This window comes from Phalaenopsis equestris, unplaced genomic scaffold (genome assembly GCF_001263595.1).
Source record: "Phalaenopsis equestris unplaced genomic scaffold, ASM126359v1 Scaffold000557, whole genome shotgun sequence".
NCBI lineage: Eukaryota > Viridiplantae > Streptophyta > Magnoliopsida > Asparagales > Orchidaceae > Phalaenopsis > Phalaenopsis equestris.
The window spans coordinates 398,347-424,028 of NW_018164997.1; the positions used below are offsets into that span (position 1 = coordinate 398,347).

Genomic DNA, 25,682 nt, shown 5'->3' on the forward strand with positions numbered 1-25,682 from the left:
TGTGTGCGCTAATTTGCTGTATAAGTTTTTAACTCCACAATGTATATAATTTATGCTAACATCTTGTGAAAGACTTTACCATGCAGTAAAAAACTATCGTAACGCAATAAATATATCAGATAGTCTGTAGTAATGCAAATCCAATTAATTTTGGAGCCTTTCCCCTATTTTTATCACTTTTTTTGATAATTTTGGTGAAATATTGCAGTTTTGGTAGCTGGCCTTGTACAAGTCTTATTAAGAAAACATGCCACTCTCTTTGAGCCTGGGTTAAAACTCTCTAGTTCTGTATAATGAATTTCTGAAATTTATGTTGAGTTATTCTAGACAAACATATTTTTATGATAAAATGAGTACACAACTAATTTAGAATTGAAAACAATCACTTTATAATGCTTAACATTCATTCCTTTTTATATTATATTTGAACTCAACTAACGATATTTTTATGAACACTAACGCTTATAGAGCTGTATTTAGAAAACACTACTCCATTTGTGAATTTTTGAGGTAATGATTCCTTAGTTCTTATGCATGCATCTTGTTATTATTGTCATAACATGCTTTTTCTTGCGCAGCCTCAAATGTCAGTGTGATTTTTCAGGTGAAAGATTTTCTGAAATTGTGGGAAGTCCATATTACATGGCTCCTGAAGTTCTTAAACGGAATTACGGGCAAGAAATAGACATATGGAGCGCTGGAGTCATTCTCTATATTCTTTATGTGGAGTTCCACCATTTTGGGCCGGTAAAGTGTCTATGTAGCCCACTTCTTGTAGCACAGTGCATTACTACCTTTTTCGTGGATTTTTGGGGAAAATAATATCCATTTTTCTTATAGACAATACTTTACTTTTATCGTAATTTCAGAAACTGAACAAGGAGTTGCACAAGCAATTCTCCGTGGAAATTTAGATTTTAAGCGAGAACCATGGCCAAATGTTTCAGAAAATGCAAAGGATCTTGTTCGTCAGATGCTGGAACCTGATCCAAAAAAAAGGCTAATAGCTAAGCAAGTTCTAGGTACTGTTTGCATCTTTTCTAAGTCTCTAAAATTACGATGGGTTTTTTTTGTCTAAATTTAGGGCTTATGTTAACACTGCCAGTAGGAATTGAAGTATTAAATTTTATTTTTTACCAGCTTAGTACTAGTAAAGTTTCTTTTATTACGAATATCCAATGCTTTAATTGTCATATTGGTACCTGTACTGGATGTTTAGTATGGACTTCCTTTAATATAGCTTTACTTTTAACCTGTAATTCAGTTCATCGTTGAACATATTTGAGTAACAGATTGAGTGAGCAACAGCAAAATTATATCCAAATTCATGTGCTTATTTGTAGAATCACTTGATTTCTTCATTTCTTCCCATCAGAAGTTGCAAAATTGCTAGTGATCTTCTATCAGTTTGAGGCACTGCTTGAGTAGCATTTCAGCAGTTCCATCTTCATTTTAGGTGAATTATTTGTATCAATCTTATCATATCACTTAATTTGGATGCTTTAAACAAAGCCCCAAATCACCGATGCTGTTAATATACTGCAACATTACTTTGGTAGGTGTATGATATCAGATGGAGAAACTAGATGTTTTTTATTTGTTATATATTTTAATTGAAAAAGGAACATTTGCCCAATTACTATGAAATCGCCACTGTCAATACTTATGAAATTCCCAGTAATACTCTTTGTATGGAATAAATCAAGTCATTTTAGGCACCAACCAAGTCACCAATATTAGTTCAGTTTTAAGATGAATCATTTATGGTTCATGTCATTCTAATTTAGGCCAAGAATATTGTATGGATCCAAATGTTGGGTCTACAAAAGCCATTTGTATTTAAGTTAAACGTTACATATAGCAACAACAAGCCTTTATCCCACTAATTGCGGTCGGCTACATAAATCCTTTTTCTCCATTTCGTTCTATTGAGTGTCATAATTTCATAAATAGTTTTTTGGACAACATGCCTAAGTCCCTTTAGGTCTACCTCTACCTTTCTTAACATAAGTTAAATCTAAAAGATCCACTCTTCTAACTGAGTCATCAGATGCTCGATGTTTAATATTAACCAACCATCCTACGAGTCTCTCTAATCTTGTAGGTCACTATAACAATACCAACTCTTTCACGGTTATATTCATTTTGCTTTTTGTCTCTGTGTAAAGCCACTCATCCACTCTAGCATTCTCATCTCAACACAACTTAATTTTATGCTTCTCTTTTACAGGCCAATATTCTATGCCATAAGCATTGCTAGTCTCATCACCATCTTATAAAATTTTCTGTAAATCTAAGAGGTAGTTTTTTGTCACACCATAAGTAGGTGTCAGTCGTTATTTTTTGAAAAGAAATGATTTTTATTAAATATGAAAATAGTTTTGATGTAAATATGATCTTTGAAAGTAACATTTTAATTTAGAAATAGATGAGACCAAACGAGTCCCACATATTGAATAGTTTGGATATATGAGTGCGATACCACTAGTAATACACTACCCCGAAGGATAAGCATACCACTTAACAGTAGGCTCAACCACTTAAACTAAGGAGTTTGTGACATCCGTTTGGTTTGCAAGACCTTTTATAAATGACCGGCAAGTTCCCCTACCTAATATAATGATTAGATAAAGTTTATTTTACCTGGGTTTCAAGTTCTCTATTGTGGCAAACCCCTATAATTAATTACATCTTAAATGACCGGGGTCATTTAAGAAAACTCTCAATTAAGATCAGTGGTTTTGCCTTCCAGATTTCAAAGTTTAGGTTTCCAAGATTGAACACAGGAAAAATCAAATGGGAGTGACTCAAACAGGAACAGTTATTTTAAGGAATCCAAAGGAATGAAGAGTAGGGAATATCACAGATCTAGGGGAAACCTTGCTGATTTCCCAACTATCCTATTGTTTGGCTTTATGTTTTTGAAATAATGTTATTCAATGTTTAATCTTGCAATTTCTTTTAGAATTTAAGACTAATATTCACATGATATTTGGTCGTACAAATGACCTAGAAGGATAGGATTATTTACACCATACTGTACGGTAATCTCAGAATCCTAAACGTGTTAGGACTTAAATTGCACAACGAGGTTGTGCAAAAGCCTAAAGATAATATGTGAGGATTTATGTTGCGCTAAGCAGACTACCTCAGAATTCTATGACTTAGTATCTAAACTAAGGAAAATGTTTAATTGACGTGAACTTGTTTTGATGTTGCAGATCCATCTCGAAGTTGCTCTTCTGTGTGTCCTCGTCGTTGCACCTTCGGATTTGATGTTAATTTTAAGGTACATGCAATGTTTAGTCAACGATCTGCTGCTAGGTACCTCCTATGAAACTAACTACTAACCTCATACTCTATGGTATAGTGTGTAAAAGAAATAGTAGCAGGTGCAAGTATAGTAACAGAATTTAAGAAATGAGCTAGCATACGTTGTATCAACAAAAGAAATACCAACTCAAGAAAGGGTGGCAAATGACCCACGACAAAAGAAAACTCAAGAAAATTGGCAAATTACTAACGACGGAAACCTCGAAGCAAAAAAAAAGTAAATGACAACTCAAAGAAAGTCACTGAAACACGGGAAGATCCCGGAAAAAGACCACGAGTGCTTTACCAAAAGTTCCAATAAAATCACACGAAAAATCCGAAGAAAGAAAACCGCAAGCACTCGGGTTGGAGCTAGACTCAGATACTATATATTTATACTTGAGGGACGTCAAAAACTACTATTGGTCACCCGGATGTATAAAGTCCGCCACTCAACTAGAAGGGTGTCCTACTAAACCTAACTTAGGAGGGTATTCTTTAGTCCGGTACTGGTAATCCACAAGTGGACAATCAAGTTACAATACATTTAAAATTTATATTTTAGCCTACACATGGATTTCAGACATACAAAAGGAAGTTGTATCAATTTTATAGTAAAACTATTTTTTATTAATATTGTATCTGCTCTTATCATGTTTTGTTCTTATCAGTTTTGTAAAATTATGATTGTCCACCAGTCGTTCAAGCTATTGGGCGTAGGACCGCTAACAACCTAAGAAGGTACGGGTCCCCAGCTAGTCTTGTGTCGGTGAGTGATACTATAATCCTATGTTCATCAGGTCTCACGATTGGGTCCTGATGTCGTAGGATGGAATATCATTCCGCTCTACCACCGGCATGCCTTTGTCATCACCGTCCGTCCTAAGCCCCAAAAACAAAAAAAATCAACCTACTTGCGACCTTGCTTGATGATTTCATATATAACAAAATGCTATATATGTGCGCTTATGCATCAGACATAAGCACCAAAAGCATAAACCAAGAAGCAAGGAAAGCAAACCAATAATCAAGAAAATAAAAAAAAAAGACCAACCCTCTTCCAAAACAAATTTAGAAAAGAAAAGTCAAAGCGGCAAGAGAGTTAGCCTAAAAGATCCGACTGGCGGGACTTTCTCGAATGAGTAGAAGAGGCAAAATACACTCCCCCTGCTAGCCATGAAATATCTCCAAAAGATAAAACTTAGAAAATTCTCAATCATTCTCAAATATCAGGAAATTCTTCATCTTTTTTATATATTATCTTTTTTTTCTTCTTCTTTTTTTTATTGCAAATGATTTATTCCGCAGAATTGGGCCCCAAAACATTTCCAAACATCTAACAATCATTCCTTGAAAAAGAGCATTTTTGAATTCTTTTAAACATTAAGAATTGACAAATTTTATTTCACCAACATCAAAATATTCAATTTCACATCAAATTAAAAAGAGTTCCAATGCCACATGAACCTCACACCGTCCAAAGGATCGCACATAAGTACTCATGACCACCGGGGCAGCAAAGAAAACCCAGCCAAAATAGGCTCATGGGTAAGGGCAACAAGAGAAGCCCACCCAAGCCCAACTCACGGGCAAAGGCACCAAGGAGGGACCAAGAGCACAGAGAGGAAATCGACCATAAAGCTCACTGACAAAGGCACCAAGGAGGGGAAGCCGAGCCCAAATTAAAACTATAATAGGATCACAGATAGACACAACAGAAAAGTCTCAACCCAGCCCCACAACAACACATTCAACCCAGTATTCATCACCAAGGCAACAGGAAACATTCAAATAGAACAGAAGAATACTGCAAGGAGTGCTCACAGCCAGGAACATCCAGAGAGGCCACCAACTCCAATCCAGGCAGGGGTAGCAGCCAAAAGGGCAAACCGAGCCCAACATAAGGGAAATCACAATTAGGTGCTTTCGGGTATGAGCAGCCAGAGGAACCACCAAAAAGGTGCACAAAGGAACTAACAGACACAAACAAGGGCTCTCGGGTAGGAGCAGCCAGAGGAACCACCAAACCAAAACCAACAGCTACCAGCTCACGGGTAAGGACAACCAAAGGGGGAAGCCACCAGCTAACATCCAACACAAACAAGAGAACACAACAGGGAGGCTTACGACCAGGGGAAGCAACAAAGGGCCCTAAAATAAGCCCCAAAAGCTTCAACACAGGGAAGCAACAAGGAACAAAAATAAACCCTCCTGAAATAAATTTTAAAAGCTCTCGAAAAACAACATTTCATCCAACATATGATTCAAATAGAGGGGTAGCAGCAGGAAATAAAGTCAAGCCCCAAAACCGACTACTCAAGGCACTAGACAGATTCCAACATATATTCGAACTGGGGTAGCAGGCTTAAGGAGCAAATCCAAACCACAAAACCGATTTATTAAAGCATTAAAATGGGCTCCAACATATATTTGAATAGGGGAAATATCAAGAGATAAAACGAAGCATCTGAAATCAAATTCTTTAAAATCTAAACAGATTCCAACATTATTTTGAATAAGGGTAGCATCTGTAAGGAACAAAAACAAAACTCAAAGCAACTACAAAAGGCCTTAGAAACCAAATTTCAGCTGTTCATGCATTTCGAACGTAGAAGGCAACAAAGAAACAACAAAACAAAGCCCCAAACATCAAACCCCAAGCCAAGACATACATTTCATTAGAATAGGGCTCAACATTATTAAAACCGAGGCACTTTTCAAGTCAAAACAGGGCCACACTAGGGCCCAAAACCGAACCATACACTGTGCTGGAAATAGCACCCAGCTCAGCCAAAACAAAACCAAGCCCGAGACATGTTCAAAATAGGGCCAACCCGAAGGTAAGGTCCAACCCAACAGGTGACCAAAAGCGAGCCATCACAAGGCAAAACCGAGCCCAGCACAGGAGCTAAACCAAGCCATTTCAAAGCAAAACCGAGCTTAGAACAGGGGTAAATTCCTCAAAGCTTTTAAAACCCAAAAATTTGCACCCATCATATAATCCGAACAAAGGGGGGAGGGGGCGGGGGGCAGGAAACAAAAAAATATAGGTAAGCCCCAAGGACAACATCTCAAAGTGTTGAAACAAGTCCCATCATATATTTGAACAAGGGTAACAATAATAGAGCTCAAGAATCAAGTCCCAAATCAACATTTCATTCAACATGTGATTTGAATAAGAAAATAACAGGAAACAGGACAACCAAAATAATTCTCTAACATAAAGATTTCTTCTAGCATGCATTTCAAATAAGGGCAGCAATAATTATTCCATCTAGCATGTATTTTAAATGGGCAAATAGCAACATAGAACAAAACTGAGATCTCAAAATAGGCCCCCAAGAAATCCAAAAATTAAATTTTCATCCAACATTCAATTAGAGCAAAAAAAGACAGCCACATAGAACTAAAATTTTGCTGTTCCTGCCTCCCTAGCATCCTTCACATTTTCTAGAAAATGCATTTTTAATTTGTGCATCTTGCTCATATGTTCTAACTCCCCAATTCTATAACCATTCTCATCCTTAAAATTAAACTCTGTTAGTTCTTAAAATAACCGTAATTTCTCAATTCCAGATGCATTAGAAGAATAAATTTAGAAGCAATTCCAAGTGTTGAAGACTAAAAGGATCATTCTTTTCGCAAGGCAAGAAATCATCAGGGCAAAATTGCCAAAATACACCATTATAAATTATGAGCACACTAAACCCAAGGCATGAAAATAAAACAGATAATTCCTATGAATGCTTGCAGAAATAAGGAGGAAGAAGATTTATCTTTTGATGTAGATTTAAAGTAAACTTAAGAACAAGCCTTAAGAAAATAAAATCAGCAAAACCTCCCTTAGGATCCTTGATGCAGAAGGGATCCTGAAAGCCTTAAGAAATACGACAGCGAATGCACACGACCAAAGATGCCATGATTCTCTCATTTCCTCTCAAAATTTTCAACAACCCACCAACATGCCCTAGGAAGGCCTTTTATAAGCAAGGAAAAGAAAAAAGAGCCGCACCTACCACGATGCTGTGGCCGAATGAAGTAACGGGAAAGGAAAAGACACATTTAGAGAGGAAGAAATGTAGCCTCGAGAAGGAGAAAGGTCGACCAGCTGAAATTTTATGATTGGAGAGCCGCTCGGTCGAGCGGCCATGCGAAGAAGAAGAGGAGTCGGGAGAGGAGGAGGAAGCCGCGTGGTTTGATCGCGGGATCTGTGGCACGAGAGGGGGGCGAGCCGAGCTTTTGATCGAACCGCGACTGGGATGGAACGAGGGTTACACACGCTGGTAGAGATTAAGTAGGATTTTATTAGTGTTATTATTATTATTATTATAATATTTAATTTTTTTTAAAAAACTCGATTTGTGCATTTTCATTTGCGTGTCAAATCATAGCAAAATGACTGTCTTTTTTAGGTAATTTCGACATTTCGAACGTACCGAAGCGGTCTGTTTTGTTGTCCGAGGTAATTTTGACGAATTTATCGATTTGCATGCGATTTGTTCGTGTGCAGAATCATGGTAATATGAATGTCCTCTCTAGCTAAAAACGATGTTCCGGTCGCGCCGGAGCAGTTCGTTTTGCCATCAGAAGTCGTTCGGAGAAGTTTACATTTTCACCCCGTTTAAGCTCAATTCTAGTTTGACTTTGCGCAATTTAGTGGATTTTGTGTGTTTTGCGTGTGCTAATAAAGTTTTAAAGGGGTTTTCTTAGGGCTTGAGATCCTATTAGGAACTTCTCTCTGAATCTCTACATGGTGGTCCTTAACCACTCGACGATGATGGTTTGAGATCACCCATGCAAGACACCACAAGAGAATCAGGAAGTGGCTTGAATTTATACGAGGGATGGAACCCAATACTAGTCCTCTAAGATAGTCAATAGAAATTCTTAGAGCTAGATCTTGGGATCTAAGGAGAAAAGAAATGACCTCAAAATGAGGTCAACAACAGGATGCTTCCTTCCCCTTCAACCATCCAATTTGAGTTATACTAATAACTTCTCTATCTATATCACCATCAGTTTGAGCAATAAAGCCAATATATCTAAAGCGTTCACTCATTTTAATGACTTAGGGTCTGTTTGAGGCAGCTACAACTTAATAATAAGCTACTGCACAACAACTGCCATAGGAAGTTGCTGAAGATAAACTGACCGTGTGTTTGTTTTTTTGCAGTTTGAAAACAGTTTTGCTGCAACTGTTTCTGGACAAATGACCTTGTATAGTAATGTTGTTTACAACATAACTATCTTACCAATATATTTTATACGTTAGAAGTGAAAATCCGGTGCAGAATATTACAAAAAAAGAGATATATCTTACTTAACAATGATATCATTATTATTAAAATTAAGAAAAAGATTATTAAAATAATATTTAATAATATGATATTATTTTTAAAATACAAACGGTGTGTGTCACAATCTAAGTCGTCCTTCATGGATACTATCCATACCCGATCATTCTCGGCTGTGGAATCTTCCAGCTTGTCAGCCCAACGAAAAAAATCACAGTTTTTTGTGATTCTCCCGGGCACCATTAAAACTGTCTCCCATAACTATGTGACTGTCGTGAAGGTAGTACATAACATTAAAGCCCACAAGAGGCACCAGAAATCCTCGAACTCATCTTTCTTGAATTCTTTAAAAGACATTTTATTAGACATAATACAAGTAAAAACTGTTAATTAATTATAGTTTTACGCAATTGTGAGGTCTCAGAGAACTCAGTATATTAATCAACGAATCTGTCACTACAAGAAAACAATTGACCTTAAAAAAAGGTTCATGGTTATTTTTAACCCACATAATACTAAGCTTGTGTGTTTTACATATGCATATTATTAAAAAAGACCTTCCAGAAGAATTTCAAAAAACCGTATCAGCGAAAAAATGTGAGGAGCTTTATTGCCTTTATTAGGATTTCACATATAACACCAATCAATACCGTCAAACAGACTATCCAAAAGAACCCATAAGGTCAAATGACTCATTATAAACCTTCAAAATCCACCAAAAGAGAAAAAAAGAAAAATAAAAAAAACACTGACAAATTGCATAAAAAACCCAAACAATCATTATGAAATACAAAAAAATGAAAATAAACAGGAACCACATAAAATATAAATACAATAGACATTGAATCTCTTCAAGAACTATTATAATTAATAATATGATGAATACTTAAATCACCTTCACCCTATCGTATCCGTAATTCGTTCCTTCAACTCTGCTATCGTGCACCTTTCTCGTCTTTAACATATGTCTCGGGAATATCATTTTTAGCCTGTGATAAAGACTGTCTAAGACGGTACTCATATTCTTCGACAAAGACATGCTCATGATCCTTGTCTGCCTTACGGAGGTTGATATCGTTGCTGGAAAGATACCGCCGAATATAATTGTGGAGAGTCATCGTGATAATCACAATCTGATCCTATTTAGGAAATGGGTAAGATGACATATCACAAAGTATAATCCATTTCTTTTTTCAAACACCAAAAGTTCTCTCAATGACACAATGTAAGAAAGAATATCTTTCATTGAACATTTTTATTCTGCCTCGCGTTACATTGCTATCTCACTCAAAGTTAGGTATTTGGTATCTCGTATCAGGATAGAGCTTGAGATACTCTCGCTGCAACGAATATCCAACATCAACCAAATAGTATTTATCTGATGTGAAGTGCATGATTAGTATTTTGGGAAAAATGAATTAGGTGAGTAGCCCAGTTTCAAGCCTACCTGTTGGTGGATGTGGGATGTTGTACTTGTTATTCTGTGTTGCTGTTTTAAAAATTTGGTTGTCATGCGCACTGCTCTACGAACCGATCATGACAAAAGTGAATCATATGTTGAAGTCACATACCCATAACATCTGATGAATGCGATCTTCTCATTATTTGGAATATGTGCATCAACGTGTGTTTTATCGATTGCTCCGATATAATTCTAGAAAGATAACAAAGGGCTACGTGATTACGATGTTAAATTGAAAATTTAATGCAATAAATTGGAGAAATTTCCTTAAAGAATGACATGTACCGCACATCGTGTAAAATCTCTGTGGGGGTCTGTTTTGAACGTAGGATCTGTAGGTTTTATGATTTGTGAAGAAAAATTTACAAGTGCATTCAACCCTACTGAGAAGTATTTGTAAATTGTTTCAGAGGAGTGTTGAAATCACTTCATTGCTTCTCACATTGATTCATTCTGCGATAATATGTAGAGGGTTATCGCCAAAACCTCTCGCGAAGTCGTCTTGGATGAGCAATGAAGTCCATGATTTCTGTGTAGTTTCTCCAACAGATCGGTGAATACCGCCCGTGTCATGCAGAGCAACTCTCCAATTCATTTGTCCCCAACATATGGGGATGTCGTCATGCAAGAGCGCACTATGTATGAGTTATAATATTCATACATCAAACTTACGACAGTTGCAACTCTTCTTCTATGCCTTTTGTCTGGTTGCATCCATGTATTTTAGTATCGAAGTAACTAACACATAAGTATCAATGAATTGACTACGATCATATAAGACTACAAACAACACAATAAACATATAAACATCAATGAATAAGTATAAAAGATATGTCCCAAGCAGTCGAAATATCCAAAGCAAAGTGAAAAATAAACAAATAAAAATGTCCCATGCGATTGTAAATAAAAAAAAGTATTAAATTCATTGGCTCTAAAAATATCATAGGTATACCACCCTACGGTCATCGAACATTTTATTGAAAAAATCTCTCCAAGTCGAATATTCAGGCAATTCCATTGAAAACAAATACAACGATAAGCACTGAAAAATTTCTGGAGTTGCATTCAGAATTTGCATAACCTGGACGGCAAAAGTTGCTTGAATTGTGTTGGGTTCATTGCTGCATGAAGCCACCAGCTGTGATATTTGGTTTTTAGAGAAAACAGCTCCCATTTTCTTTTTATTTTCAACTCGCAGACGCTTAGAACTGCTTGCGGACTTAAGTTAATGGAGGTCTGAGCTGGGACCTTCAGTGGAATCACCCGATTATTCGGCTCTCAAATTTTTGAGAATGCCACCAAACTCTGTCTCACTGGGACACATGCATTGTTGCCCGTTGCCACGACACTCCCAAACTTACGATCCAACTTTTCCTCCAACTCAGGTTCGATTCCACTGCATTTAAATTTTTTCGCAGCAGAAACCACCTACAAATTCATATAACATGTAGTTCATTTTAGAAACAAATTAAAAGTTGACCAACTTATGGGATTTTTAAAAAATGCTGACCGGCAAATCTTTCTGCCTACCAATCCTCACAAGCATCAATGGTTTGCTTCACCGGATCCCACCCCAAGCCTGTTGACCCTCGCTTCAATTTCTTCTAGAATTTTCAATTCTTCTTGAACTGATCTCACTTGCTTTTTAATTGCATTTTATCAAATTCTTTGCCTGTACTTTTATTGAAATTTTTGATAATATTTTGTCACTCTTCCTTATTGAAATATGTTGTAGGCTTATTTTCTAGATCAACTTCTTTGAGGCAAATGTCAGAAAATATTATTTTTGTTTCTTTGTCCTATATTACAGATGAACCAACCCCGTTGATATTAACCATTCATTGTATTACTAGCATGCAAAAACTAATTAACATAAATAAAAATGTCACAATATCGTCAAGTAGGAATGTCACAATATTAGCAATATTGACACCACACCCCACCTCCACACCACACACCATCACCCACCAAACCATAAACCTTACAACACCACCTCCATACCATATACCGACAAATCTACACACGTGACACACCCACACCAACACCCACACCCACACCCACACCTACACCCACACACCACCACTACCACACCAAACCTTGAACCCTACAGCACCATCTCCACACCACTGCCTACCCACCACCACGACACCACTGCTTACCCACCACCTCGACACCACACACCACCACCTCGACACCACATACGATCACCTCGACACCGCACATCATCACTTCCACCCACCATCACCACACCACACACCATCACCTCAACAACAATCATCATCACTTCCATACCACAACATAAAATTCATCATTTAGGGAAACCATTGAAAAATAACCACCGTCACCAAGTAGGGCAGTATAATACAACCACAAAAAATACGTTTGTATTCAATTAATTTTCACATGCAACCACCATCACCACCACTAAATTTCGGGCAACAACCAACATCACAGCACAACCATCCAAATTTATCAACCGGATAGCGAATAGGGAATAAAGACAATCAAACTAAAAATTTAATGGAGAGCTCAATAAAATTGCTAAGTTCCAATCGCCCAAATCCATCAATCGAGTAAAGCACCAATAACCGAAATTCATCAATTGTACGAACCGAAATCCATCAATTGAAATCCACTTAAATTCCAACATCATAGCACAACAAACCGAAAGCGCATCAAAACACAACAAAGAATCAAAATTTTCAACCTTAGATCAAAATGCCTCAATAGAAAGTCGTAGTGAATACCGTGGGGGAAGTAGAGATCCAATGATCCAAGAGGATCGAGAGGCAAGCTCGTCGCAACAATCACCAACCAGCCGAAGAACATAGGGGAGAGGGATAGGAGAAGAGATAGGAAACAAACCCAACCCACGGCTCAAAGAGGAATGAGAGATCCAATTTTAGGAAACAATCGCGAGAGAAGAGGGGAGAGCAGCGACGAAAGCAATCGAGAGAGCTTTCAGCAGGGTAGGACAGTAAATAAATCGAGAATGAAATGTGGGCCGCGAGTTCATCTTTCCCAGAAACGCAGCTGCACCTCATTAACCAAATGATCCTAGTTGCGTTTTCAAGCCGCACTATAGTAAATAAGTCGTGCCAAATGGACCCTTAATCACCCATTATTACAACATCTCTTATTAGATCTACTATTGGTAAAATTATATTCCATATATTTAGCTTTAGATCTACTCAAACGATGGTTTTTTAGACTCTAAAGTTGATCTCCATAATTTATGTTTTTCTTGAATTCGCAATAATTTTATCAACAAAAAGCGTATCATCAACAAAAAAAAATATACATGGAGGAACATCGTCCTGTAAATGCCCAGTAAGAACATCCATAACTAATGCACAAATATATGGGCTTAAAACCAACCCTTGATTTAATCCAAATGAAATAGAAAAATAATTGATCAATTTTTCATGCCTATGAACACATGTAATAACTCTAATATACATATCTTTATTGTCTTGAATGTAAGCAATGTCAATATCTTTATTTTTTAGAACTCTCTAAAGTACTTCTCTTGGAACCTTATCTTAAGGTTTTTCTAAATCAACAAAATCATATGTTTTTAATCTTTTTGTACTTTTCCATTAAATCTTTTAATAAATTTATAGCTTCTATAGTAGACTTGCCTAACATGAATCCAAATTGATTATTTGAAATTTTTGTATCATGTTGTATTCTATGTTCAATTACTCTCCCATAACTTTAATATATGACACATTAACTTAAATTCTTTATAACTTGCATATTATGTGCATTCTCTTTATTCTTAAAATAGGAACCAATAAAGTTTTTCTCAATTTATCATACATCTTGTTAATTTTAAAAATAATATTAAAAAGTTCAACAAGCCAAGAAATTCCCATATTTTTTAATTATTTTCACACTTCTATTAGAATACTATTAATTTCAACTACTTTTTAACATTTCATTTTCTTTAAAATCTATTCAACTTTCGTTATACTAATATGCGTTAGAAAAAAAAAGATTTATTATTATTTACGATATTAGGATCACTAAAGTCAATTGTATCTTCATAATCTTCATTAAAAATTTTATCAAAATCATCTGAAAAAACACTTTGATTTTCATTCTTAATATAATATTTACTTTTCTTATCATTTATTGGGTTAATTTATACATATATCTTTCGCCTTCTTTAATTTCTAATACCCTTATATTTTTTCAACTCTCTTAATTTTTGCATCCAAATCAATTTTTATACAAAACATGTTTTTTTTTATATTTTTTTCACATTATTATTCCATCATCAATTACTTTTATTCATAAATATTTTTTATTAATTCTCCCAACATATTTTTTTGTAATTTGCTTAATAAGACTCGTTTTTTTTAACCTACATAGTATTAACTTCATGAACATTCCAAATCATAAGATTTTGAAGTTTACTTATAAAAATAATTTTATTTGTGTCGTTTAAGTGCCCGAATCTAATTTTATGACAATATTTTATTATATTTATTTCATCTTTCAACTATTCTTTTTAAAATTCAAAATCAATAGTCGATGTTAGATACTTAAATTTTCATTTAGAATGACCTTACAATCTTTATGATTTCGACGATCTATTTTTCATATAAGAAAATAATTATTTTGTATGTTATTAAATTCATTTTTATATGTGATAATATGCTCATCAATTTTTTTTAATAAAATATTGGCAATAACAAAATCAAAAGCTAAAACAAAATCAAATATAATTCTAAATTCTTCATTAGTTTCTAAAAAATCATAACTACCATGAATACTTCTAAAACTTTTTACTATTCTATCAACATATTCATTAAATTTTCTCCAATAAAAATTCTTTCTTTAAGAGATCTTTATATTAATTCTTCTAGGTCATTTCAAAATTTATCTTTTGACAATATATCCAAATCTACTTGGGGAGCATAAACATTCATAACATTAAAATTTTTAATATAAACAAAAAGTAAAATTTTTTTCCAATTATATTAATTTTTACATTATTATTTTGCAAACTCTTTTACACCTACACTTATAGTACAACTCTACCTGATTATCTAAGTTTAAACCATGCTATCAATCTTCTTAGTTTTTTCTTCAACCCATTTAATTTCTTGAATGCATAATATATTTATCTTTTTACGACCATAATATGTACTAATTTTATTAATTTACCTGTGAGAGTACATATATTCCAAGTTCCTATCATAATATTATTTTCGCGGGCAAACTATTCTGCCTGCATCCATCCATAATATAAGAACCCTTATTTTTAACACTATGCCTGGGTGCCAGCACAGCTACCCTTGCGCATTTTTCCTTGTATTTTGGTCATAGAACTCGTTGCTCCAATTGTTAATATTGATACATTGATTTAAATGATTAATATCATAATTTTTTGGCAATAATTTTTACGTTGGCTATTGACTACTTTATGCAACTCTCGCATCTGGGACTTGAGATTTTACAATGACACTGACGAAAATTGAAATGGATGTAGAGCAAATTTTAAGAAAAATATTAATGAATAGCTATATTTGTTAAAGTATTGAAATAACGTCTTTCTGAGAAAAGGTGATCGACTTAGTGGTTTGAATATGTGCAATAAAGGGTAGAAAATGCACTTGTTAGATGAGTCTTCAGTGTCAAAGAATTAGCAAGGAAAATATATAGATCTAAGATTACAGGATTAGACCTTTTCAAAATGATTTGCTAACAATAGATTTTATAGTCGAACAATACTTAATAGGAAAGAATGTTAAAAATATTTTGTTATGTGTATTCTGAAAATTTAGGATAAGACTATTAATGATGATTTTGATGTGTAGGATTTTGTGCATTGTATCATACAATTGCACTAGGGAATCTTAAACGCATAAGTTGTCATGCATTACGTTTGATATTTAAGCTTAACATTGTACAATCATATCATCCAAGAGAAGTACATAATTAGGTCATTCAACATAATAATTTGATAGTGTTTAAATAAGAAAATGTTTATGAACTTGTCTATTCTTGAACAAGTGTTAAGAATTAAAAAAGACCTAATATGAGTATGACATCACATTTGAACTCAAACTTCTAAAATTAGTCAAATAATATCAATTTTCTACTGTCTTCAATGAATCAATTGAGGAAATTGATAAAAGTAATTCTTGGGACATTATCTTTGTTCTAATTTCTATAATAAATGATGAAAATGAATTTTTTTTTTGGTTATTGGTTTTTTAGTATATATATTTATAAAAATATCTTTAAGGATAAAGTAAAATTACATCAAAATTTTAGAGAATTTATTGATATCTCAACGGAAAGTTGAAATATAAAATTTTTTTATTTGTTCGAAACCAGAGTTGCATAATTCATCATCACTAATATTTAAGCTATGTGGGTTATTTTAATGAGGTTTTCCATTCATATGGACATATTATTTTGTGTGACTTTTTAATTTTATTTATTTATTTTTCTTTTCATAGTCTAAAAGTTGGTTTGTATTTATTTGTATCCATTAAGAAGCATTTCAATATTTGAAAATTTTATTTACTTCCCTAATAACATATTGCTTCCATTTAATCATCTGCATGAAGTTATTCGCAAAACCATTGACTAGTAATCATAGTAATTATAAGTCTTATTGATGTAAATAGAACTATAGAAGATATGCATAATTGAACTAGTTTGATAAAATAATGGTCTAAGGTTTCATTTGGGGTATTTTTTTGCTAGTTTCTTTTCAGTTGTTACCACACTTTTTTATTGCTATTCAGAAAAGATTGTAGTGAGAAGCAATTTTTAACAAGCAGGCCTGCTAGGCTGTGATAGTTGTATGAAAGTTGTTGTCTAACTTAAATTTATAATACTTATTACAACTTTTAAAAAAAATTCTCTTCTCACAATAGCTCTACAACTACTTCTATGGAGTTTCGGTCATCTCGGGGTATTTTGTTTATTTCAGCGCAAATATTTGCTTGATTTGTGGGTGTTCTAATGGATCCCAATGAGAAATTAGCTGAAATTTCAATGGAGTTTTGGTGAACAAGACTCACTAACACAACTTGTGGAAAAACTCATTTTCCTCGCCCATACTCACCCTGACATTTGCCACGCAGTAGGTATTGAGAGTCAATTCATGCATGATCTCTATGAGCACCATATCCGAGCAGTCCACAGGATCCTTCACTACTTAAAAGGTACACCGGGCTCAAGTTTGTTTTTCTCTAACCACACCTTTAGTTCTATTACTGTTTATACTGATGCGGATTAGGCCGGGTCTGGCTATCCATATTAGAATACTGCTCATTTCTGTGAGAAATTTTGTTAGGTGGAAAAGCAAATAACAGTCAATTGTGGCCCGAAGCAGTGCTGATGCCGAGTTTCACTCAATGTCTTTAGTTAATTGTGAAGCATTCTACTTACACATCATTCTCTGAGAATTGCGTATGCCAGTCTCTGTTCCTCTTCAGCTATTTTGTGATAATAAAATTTCTATGAGTATTGCCCATAATCCGGTCAAGCATGATCAGACTAAGTATGTGAAGATTGACAGACACTTCATTAAGGAAAACTTCGATTCATGGGAGATTTGTATTCCATTTGTTCTATCTAATGGTCAATTAGCAGATATCCTTACCAAAAATCTTTCTTATTCATTGTTTGAATCCAAGTTGAACATGATGAACATTTATGCTTCAACTTGTTGGGGAGTATTAGAATTATTAGCCTAATTATTACGCTAATTATGACTATAGTTATTATTAATATTTATTTGATTCCTTTATTTTTGTTTCCATATTGATGTAATTTTTATGGTTCGTTTGGGGCGGCGGCAGAGCTGCAACACGGTATTGCGCCGCCCTTTTTTGCTGTTTGGGGCAGCGGTACCGCGGCGGCCTGACGCGATTTACTCCGAAAGCGGAACGCTTACAATCAGCTGTGACCAAGCTTTCCCCTTCGGCTTTTTACCCTCTTTCCCTCCTTAATCGAAACATTTGGCCATGATCTCTCCTCCTCTTCTCCAAAGTTTCTCACAAAACCTGCTTCCTCTTCATTCTCTTCGGCTTCAACAACCGTTCTCATTTTCACAAGCTCAAGAGGCGCACCGCCTCCTTCGGTGCCAGTTTCCCTCCCATTCATTCTTCTATCCCTAATTTCATCGCGCATATGATCTAGAACGAGGCTGGATTGCTCATCGATCACCACCACAATGATATTTTCTGATGCTCAAATAGAGTAATTTAATCCGTCGCTCTTTTCCCCATTGTTTTGAGCTCATTTTCTTTGGATTCAGGATGTCTATGGTGATGCGAGGAGGATAGTTAGAATTGCGTTTCTTTACAAGTCTCGTCCTGAAGCATTGAAATTCTAACTTTTGAAGAAGAAAGCCAGATATGTTCTTGTTTGTGAAGATTTACATTGAATTGATCACTTTTCTTGGATATTCATGTCCTCAAGCAAGGGTTATTATGTTTTTACATTATGATGCAGAGTTAATAGTGTGTATCTACTATTTTGTTTGTTGATATTGTTAAATATCAGTTTTGTTAGGGGCTAGTTAGTTGAGTATTATGTGGATTATAATGCTATTTAGATTGTAGTGTTGTTGAGACTCAAGATAACAATATTATATAAGAATATTTACATGCATGTCACTAAATTCTTACGTATTTACATATCTAATGGCTAAACCTTAATTTTCATATATATGCCACCATATCCATGCATAAAAAGTGTATTTAAGATAAAATAGTAGTATTTTTGATGGGAAATAAAAAATATGGGTGGTTAAGCGCTTTTGATACTCACTGTTAAGCGAGTTGTTAGCACTTTTTGTGTATCTGAATTTTTGTAACTGTTTTGAAGTGAATTTCTGCTTCTAAAGTATCAAATATATGACTGTCACAATTTTATTTTAAACAGCTTTACTAAATAGAGGCAGAATGATCATTTTTCTAGATACAACCGTCCCATAGCTATTTTCACACAACTGTAACAAATAACTAGCCAGCTTCTCCAAAGCAGCTTCCTCAAAGCAGCTTCCTCAAACAGACCCTTAGTTAGGTCTATTTCCAAATTTGTCTTTCCTTTATTTGGATCTTGTATGTATTTATACCTCATTTTCTATCAATAAAGGTATGCCGCCCTATTCTCTGAAATCTGACATCATATATTTGGTTTTTGGAATTATCAGAGGAGAAAAAATATGCATCCTTTATTGCATAATACCTTCTGTGTAATTTTTACTTACCCATCGCTTTATGTATAAATAATGTATTTGACTGAGCTGACTTGTATGAGCTTGCATTGATATAACAGAAGTGATAGAGGATAAAATTTAGATCCTTAGTTATTCTTTCAAATATTATTTTTGACTTTAGAGCTTTGTAATAAGACAGAAATACTGACAATCGTCGTCCCTAATCTTTATCCTAAGACAACTATTTGGGATCAGCGACACAATAACCCATTCAACTCTCACAATGTATTTTTTTTCTTCTCATTTGAAAAAAGGAGAATCAGAATCTTGACTTAAAATTAAAAAGTCAAAGTTGAAAGTTAAACACCAGTTAGAATATATAAGAGATTCGATCAAAGTGATTTTGCTGTTTTTTCATTTATTTTTGTTTTCTTGTTTATTGAAGCCTGAAGCTATTTTAGCACTTGTTCAGTTCGTGCTTGTTAGCCAAATTAGCTTTGCACATGATGGCATGTAATAATGTAAAGTTAAATCCTTCCACATAGCTCACAATTTCAAGCTTCAAATTTGTTTGGTTAGCCATATCTTAAAGACCTTCGGTCTTATATATCTTGTTGTCTTTCTTAAATCTAAATTGGGTTCGGTGTTTCAACAGAGCATCCCTGGATTCAAAATGCTAAGAAAGCTCCAAATGTCCCTCTTGGTGATGATGTCGAATCAAGGTTAAAGCAGTTCACAAGAATGAATAGGTTTAAAAGGAGAGCTTTGCGGGTTGGTTTCTATTTTGGCTTATTTGGTTTTTCATACTGAATGAATATTAATGTGGCTTCATAATCATATTTAATTTCTAATAAAATTTTTTTCTCAATAGGTTATTGCTGAACATTTATCCACTGAAGAGGTTGAAGATATGAAAGGAAAATTTAAGATGATGGACACTGATAATGATGGCATTATTTCTTGTGAGGAGCTAAAAAATGGACTAGTGAAATTTGGTTCCCTGCTCGTGGATTCGGAACTGCAAATGCTTATTGAAGCAGTAAGTTAATTATCTATGTTGCCATAATTGTGTAAACTTTTATCTACATTGCGATGCAGGTTTTGTTATGCACGTTTAGTTCATTTCACGAAGTATTTGTGTTACAGTCTTTTGGTCATTATGGTACAAAAATATTTATCTCCATTGCTCTGTTCACTGTATTTTAGCTTTCCCAAAATTAACCACGTGCCTTCCTTGCCTATTTACTGTTCTAATCATTTTTATCTACTGCAGATAATATTTATGTTTAGTATTTCTAAAGCATTTAGCATCCACACAACATGTCCTGTTTTTGAACCTTGGTGCCTTCTATCATCAAAGAAATTCGACTTATCCACATACTTTAACTTGCTAATATATTTTCAGTCTTTGTATTTACATTTTTCATTTATCTTTGCTGCAACATGATGATTTGTTTCCTTTTAATTTAAGACAATTTAGTTCTGGTTACTAATTGAGATTTCTAATTCCTTTTGTTGCATTCCAGTCCTTTCTGCATGAACAGAATTATCATTCAATATTTGCATAATGAAAAAAATTTGAAGGACACTCTATTTGGAAAATCATGGTGGCAATGGGTTGTTCTAGGTCTGATCATCTTTAAATTTAGGTTAGGTTGCTGTGGCTTGGTTTGGCTTGCGGGGCAAGTCCTGTTAGCTTTGGTTTGAAACTTTATTCATATTAGCTCTGTTCCGAGCTTGCACTTACATACGCTACGTTCATCAAGAAAATTGGGTATTTGTCTGGAGGAAAATAGGCTGGAGCTTAACGACTGTGATTAGGCCATTTTGGTTGATTTAAAAAACAGTAGGCTGCAGCATGAAGCTTAGAGATGAGAGCATCCTGTGGACATAAAGCAAGCAGATGAGGGAAAAATGAAATGGATACTTTGCCTTATAAGTGTTGGCTTGTGAACTGGTCAGATTAGAATCAAATTAGGGTTTATTGTAAGCCTTTATTCCAATTTGAATTATGTTCAGGGGACGTAATGATAATTTACAAGTGGGAGTACTAATAGAGTAAACATAGTTTCCGTCTTCTCCACCATATATATATCTTTTAAACTTTAAATTATTTATTGTAGATTTTGAAAATTTAGCAAAATAATTTATTGATATAAAAGGGGATATAAATTTAGCTTACATGAATCCTAAAATAGAAAAAACATAACGCCTATATCTCCAATATTATAATTAATCAATTCTTAATAACCACCGAAGATAAAAGGAAAGACATAAAATAGGAAAAACATAACACCTATATCTCCAAAGTTGTAATTAATTGGTTCCTAATAACTACCCAGAGATAAGAAAATACATAAAGTAGGAAATAACATGAAAGAAAATAAATCAATTTCTAATAACTCTTAACACTCCCCGTCAAGTCGAAACATAGACGTTAATCATGTTCAACTTGGATTTGAAATTATCAAACAACGGGTGAGGAAGATCTTTTGTGAGGCAGAACTTGAAAACTTCATCACAAGAGAATTTAGGGATACTTCTCGTTTACTACGATTATTTTTTACTGCAGTTTCTGTATTTAAGCGAAAGACTGCTACGGATAATGCTGCAGGGAAGTTTGCAGGGAAGTAAACAACTTATAGGGAAAGCTGCAGGGAATGAACTGCAAGGAAAAAGCTCTGAAGGAAGGTTTGTTGCAGGAAAAAAACTCTGGAAGAGGGCTTGTTGTAAGAAAAAAATACTGTAGCGACAAAGGAGAACAAAGGAAGGCGTCATCAATGCCATTTTTTGAGATAAAAGAAAAAAAAATTAAAATAAAAATTAAATCCTTCTCGAAGGACGGTTCTTGAAGGACACAAGAGATCGACGGGCCAAAAGAGAACTGACTAGAATCAATCAGCTTATTCCACTTGACTCTCAATAGAATTTGATGAGTCGGGAATGGTCTGAGCAGGGGCTGACTGAATTGTTGTGGATTCTGGGGACGTTGCGAGTCCCTTAGTAGTTGAAGATTTGTTCGTAGACTTATTTGTTGGTTTCCTGTGGAGTTTGTGGTGTTCAGATCATCCGATCTGTGAAGTGATGGAGGCAGATGCCGAACCTCCGGTGGAATCAAGAATAGTGCCGGATGGAAGTTCGAAGGTGGGGAGAATCAGCCATGGCTCCAACGGAGCCAAATGAGAGGATTGTATGCCAAGGTGTAATAAAGAATTCAATAATAATAATAATAAATAGAACATGTGTAGGGATACACATCTCTTCGGTTACGATATAAGAGTCATATCCCTTTTGAATCAATCGAACAGACAAACAAGAGATTGCGGGAGTGATTGAGAAAAGAGAAAACTGTCTTGCCCTAGCCAAGGAGAAGAGGAAGAAGCCTGTGCTCTAATCGAAGAAGAAGAAAGAGGAAGAGGTAAGGTTGAAAGAACCTGAACAACCAGGAAGAAACGAAAGATCGTGCGTTGCTTTGTTGGGTTGCGCCGAGATCGCAACCAAAGAGGAAGAAGAGGCATAGTGCTCGTAGTAAGAGGAAGAAGATGACTCAAAAGTGAGCTTTGCGTGTGTTAAGGCTGTCAAGCCTTGCAAAGGAGAAGAGGGAGAAGATGAGATCCGCTGTGCTCGCGTGCGGGAAGGAGAAGGGTAAGGGACGAGGGTTTCAAACTTCTCGTAGGATCAGTGCAGTGCCCTTATCATGTGAAGAAAAGGAGGAGGCGAGCCATTTCGTGAGTGAAAAAGGAAAACCGACTAAGTAAATAGGCGATTACTTTTCTATCACACAAAAGGCTCGAAGCATTCCTCCACTTCAACCCACCAACTTGAATTCTACTATTAACATCCCCATTTATATCACCATCGCTTTGAAAAACAGACCCGAGATATTTAAATCGTTAACACCTTTTAATAATTTGATCACCCAAAGTTACACTTCTGTCACTAGAGCTACTACTATTAAAATTACATTTCAATGTATTCAGTTTTAGTTCTACTCAAATGAAGACCTTTAGACTGAAAGAAATGGTTAAGAGGGATACATTTATTTTTAAAAAGGGAGAAATTCGCTTTATCATATGGTCACATGGAAATTATTGAAGAAACCACAGGTGGTACTTGAAGCTTAGAGTGTAAGCGAGGAGAGGAATAAGGGTGGAATGAGGGCATCTCCATGAATAATTTGAGGCAATGGTTATTTGATTGGGCGTGTAAGACCAATCTATTTTTATGCGGGGGACAATTTGCTATAATTAGGTAGAGATAAGAGATTTTGATATTTTAATCTGATTATGTGCATTAAAAATAAAGGAAAATGTGGTTTAGTTAAAGTTAATATGAACGAATAATGAAAATTTTACTTAGAGAAATTGTTATATTAGTTTTAAGAATGAAATTATTTTGGAAATGCATTATGAACTTGATAATAAGAAATATTATAGATTATTAAAAAATGTGAAGTGAAATTAGTTTTGGATCTGCTTTAAAATGGTATAATGAAACTGTTCTTGGGCTCTTATTAAGGTATTTAGAAAGCAGATTTCATGTAGAGGTGGTTGTGGAATCATATGTTAATAGGGATGATGGACAATGTTTGGGAGGGGATAAAGTGTGAAATATGCTATTATATAACAAATGGGTGGAGTAAGACGATTGTCTAGTTGAAAAACAACTGGTTGAACAATGAAACGACAAGGATGTTCCACCGTACGTTCTCAAGCATGATATACACACACCATTTTCAAAAGCAAGATGATACAACACTCCTAAGAGCATAAAATAGAGAATGAAATATCCAAATTACACAATATTAAGCAAAAATCTCTTAAATAAACAATAACAAGTATATTAATAGTTCTCTAACAGAAAATGACCTAATTAGAAATAGTGAAATCATAAAAAGGAAGAAAAATGGTAAAAATTTGAAATTCAGTGATCTTCTGTCAAAACCTGCGAGAGACTTTTCTCTAGAAGGACTTGGATCCCATTTTCGGATGTTTTTTCTCACAAAACACCTATGACTATTTTCAAAATTGTGGTTCACCACTTCTGATTGGTCTTTTTTCTCTGTGGATATTGGCTATCATGGTCTAATAGGATGTGACAAACATCTATTGGTACTATGTCGTGCTACACTTGCTCTTGGAACTCATCTCCAATAAAAAAAACTTCATATACATCCTTTTTCAACCGTTATTTTATTCCCTTTTTTTTTAACAAAAATAGAGAATAAGGTTGGCTGTGCTTGCTAGATTCAATTTGTAGATCATCTTTGTAGATACCACATTTTTACACATGCCTTCAGCTGTAATGTAATTGCATACCTTTTCCTTCAATGAATTTCCTTTGTTAACCGTGATTTTCTCTTTTTTTTTAAACAAATATAGATACTATGGTTGGGTGCGCATTTGTGTGGCTAGGTTCAATTGGTCGATTACTTGTCTAGATATCACATTGTCATAATTGCCTCTATTATAATTACATTGCAGGTCTTTTCCTATGGTATATTGAGTATGAATGATGTGGTTGAGCCACGGTTGTTTTCTAATTGGCTCAGTCTGAAGGATCCGTCAGATTAATAGCATCTCTCCATTGTCGGTTGGAAGTTGATACTCATTTGCATCATCACATTATCTTACATTTCCCATATACCCATATATATATATATATATATATATATATAGCTTGGTGAAAGTTATCATTCTCCTATTTGGCCAATCAGACACAATGTGCCCAAAATCATGGCACTTGAAGCGTGAAGTACTTCCTGGCTGGACAGATTTGTGAGAGCTAGTAGCCTCCACCTTTTCTTCACTATGTATTGGTTTTTCCTCCGTCGGGGTCGGCTTGGGTGCTCCCTTGGGTACTCTAGCTATCCGATCAGTTGGTTGCTTTTTTGAAGGGTTGTTTGAAACTCATAATGTTGTGTTGTCTACTCACCTTCAGGGCTAATTTTTGGACATCCTATAACATTTAATAGGATTGTATTTGTACCGCATTACTAATGGACGATCTTAATCTTCCCAGATATTGAGCTTTGGTGTTCTCCTCGGCTCTATTAGTTACACACTTTAACATATGCTGCTTAAATTCAACTGTGTTCTCTAGTGAAAGATTTTTCTGCCGTAAGTGAAGTCTCAAGAACACTTCATTTCTATAATTTGCTAGTAATTACTTGTGCTCTATCTTATTTTTCATATTGGATCATGCAGTGTTTTGCCTTTCCCCTCAAGATAGCTTAGATGCCTCAAAATTTTTCATCATAAAACTGCAATTTTCTTTAAATGGAGACTAGCTTTACCCTTTCGTCAGCTGGAATATTTTTGTACTCAAAGACCCGTTTCACTGTCTAGAGCCAGTCGATGTTATTTCGGATCCATGTGACCGTCAAAATTTGGCTAGTCAATCTTCGCCCCAAACTTTCTTT

The 25,682-nt window shown here is 34.9% G+C and overlaps 1 protein-coding gene across 1 annotated transcript in view; it reads left to right on the top strand.

Annotated features, from left to right (window-relative positions):
• The first annotated feature begins 622 nt into the window (after positions 1–622).
• LOC110029297 (calcium-dependent protein kinase 3-like) overlaps positions 623–25,682 on the top strand; it is a 45,276-nt gene continuing 20,216 nt past the window's right edge. Inside the window, 4 exon segments of the mRNA XM_020731527.1 lie at positions 623–747; positions 870–1,022; positions 19,917–20,032; positions 20,133–20,300. Coding sequence (XP_020587186.1) covers positions 690–747; positions 870–1,022; positions 19,917–20,032; positions 20,133–20,300 — 495 coding nt within the window. The 5' untranslated portion in view covers positions 623–689.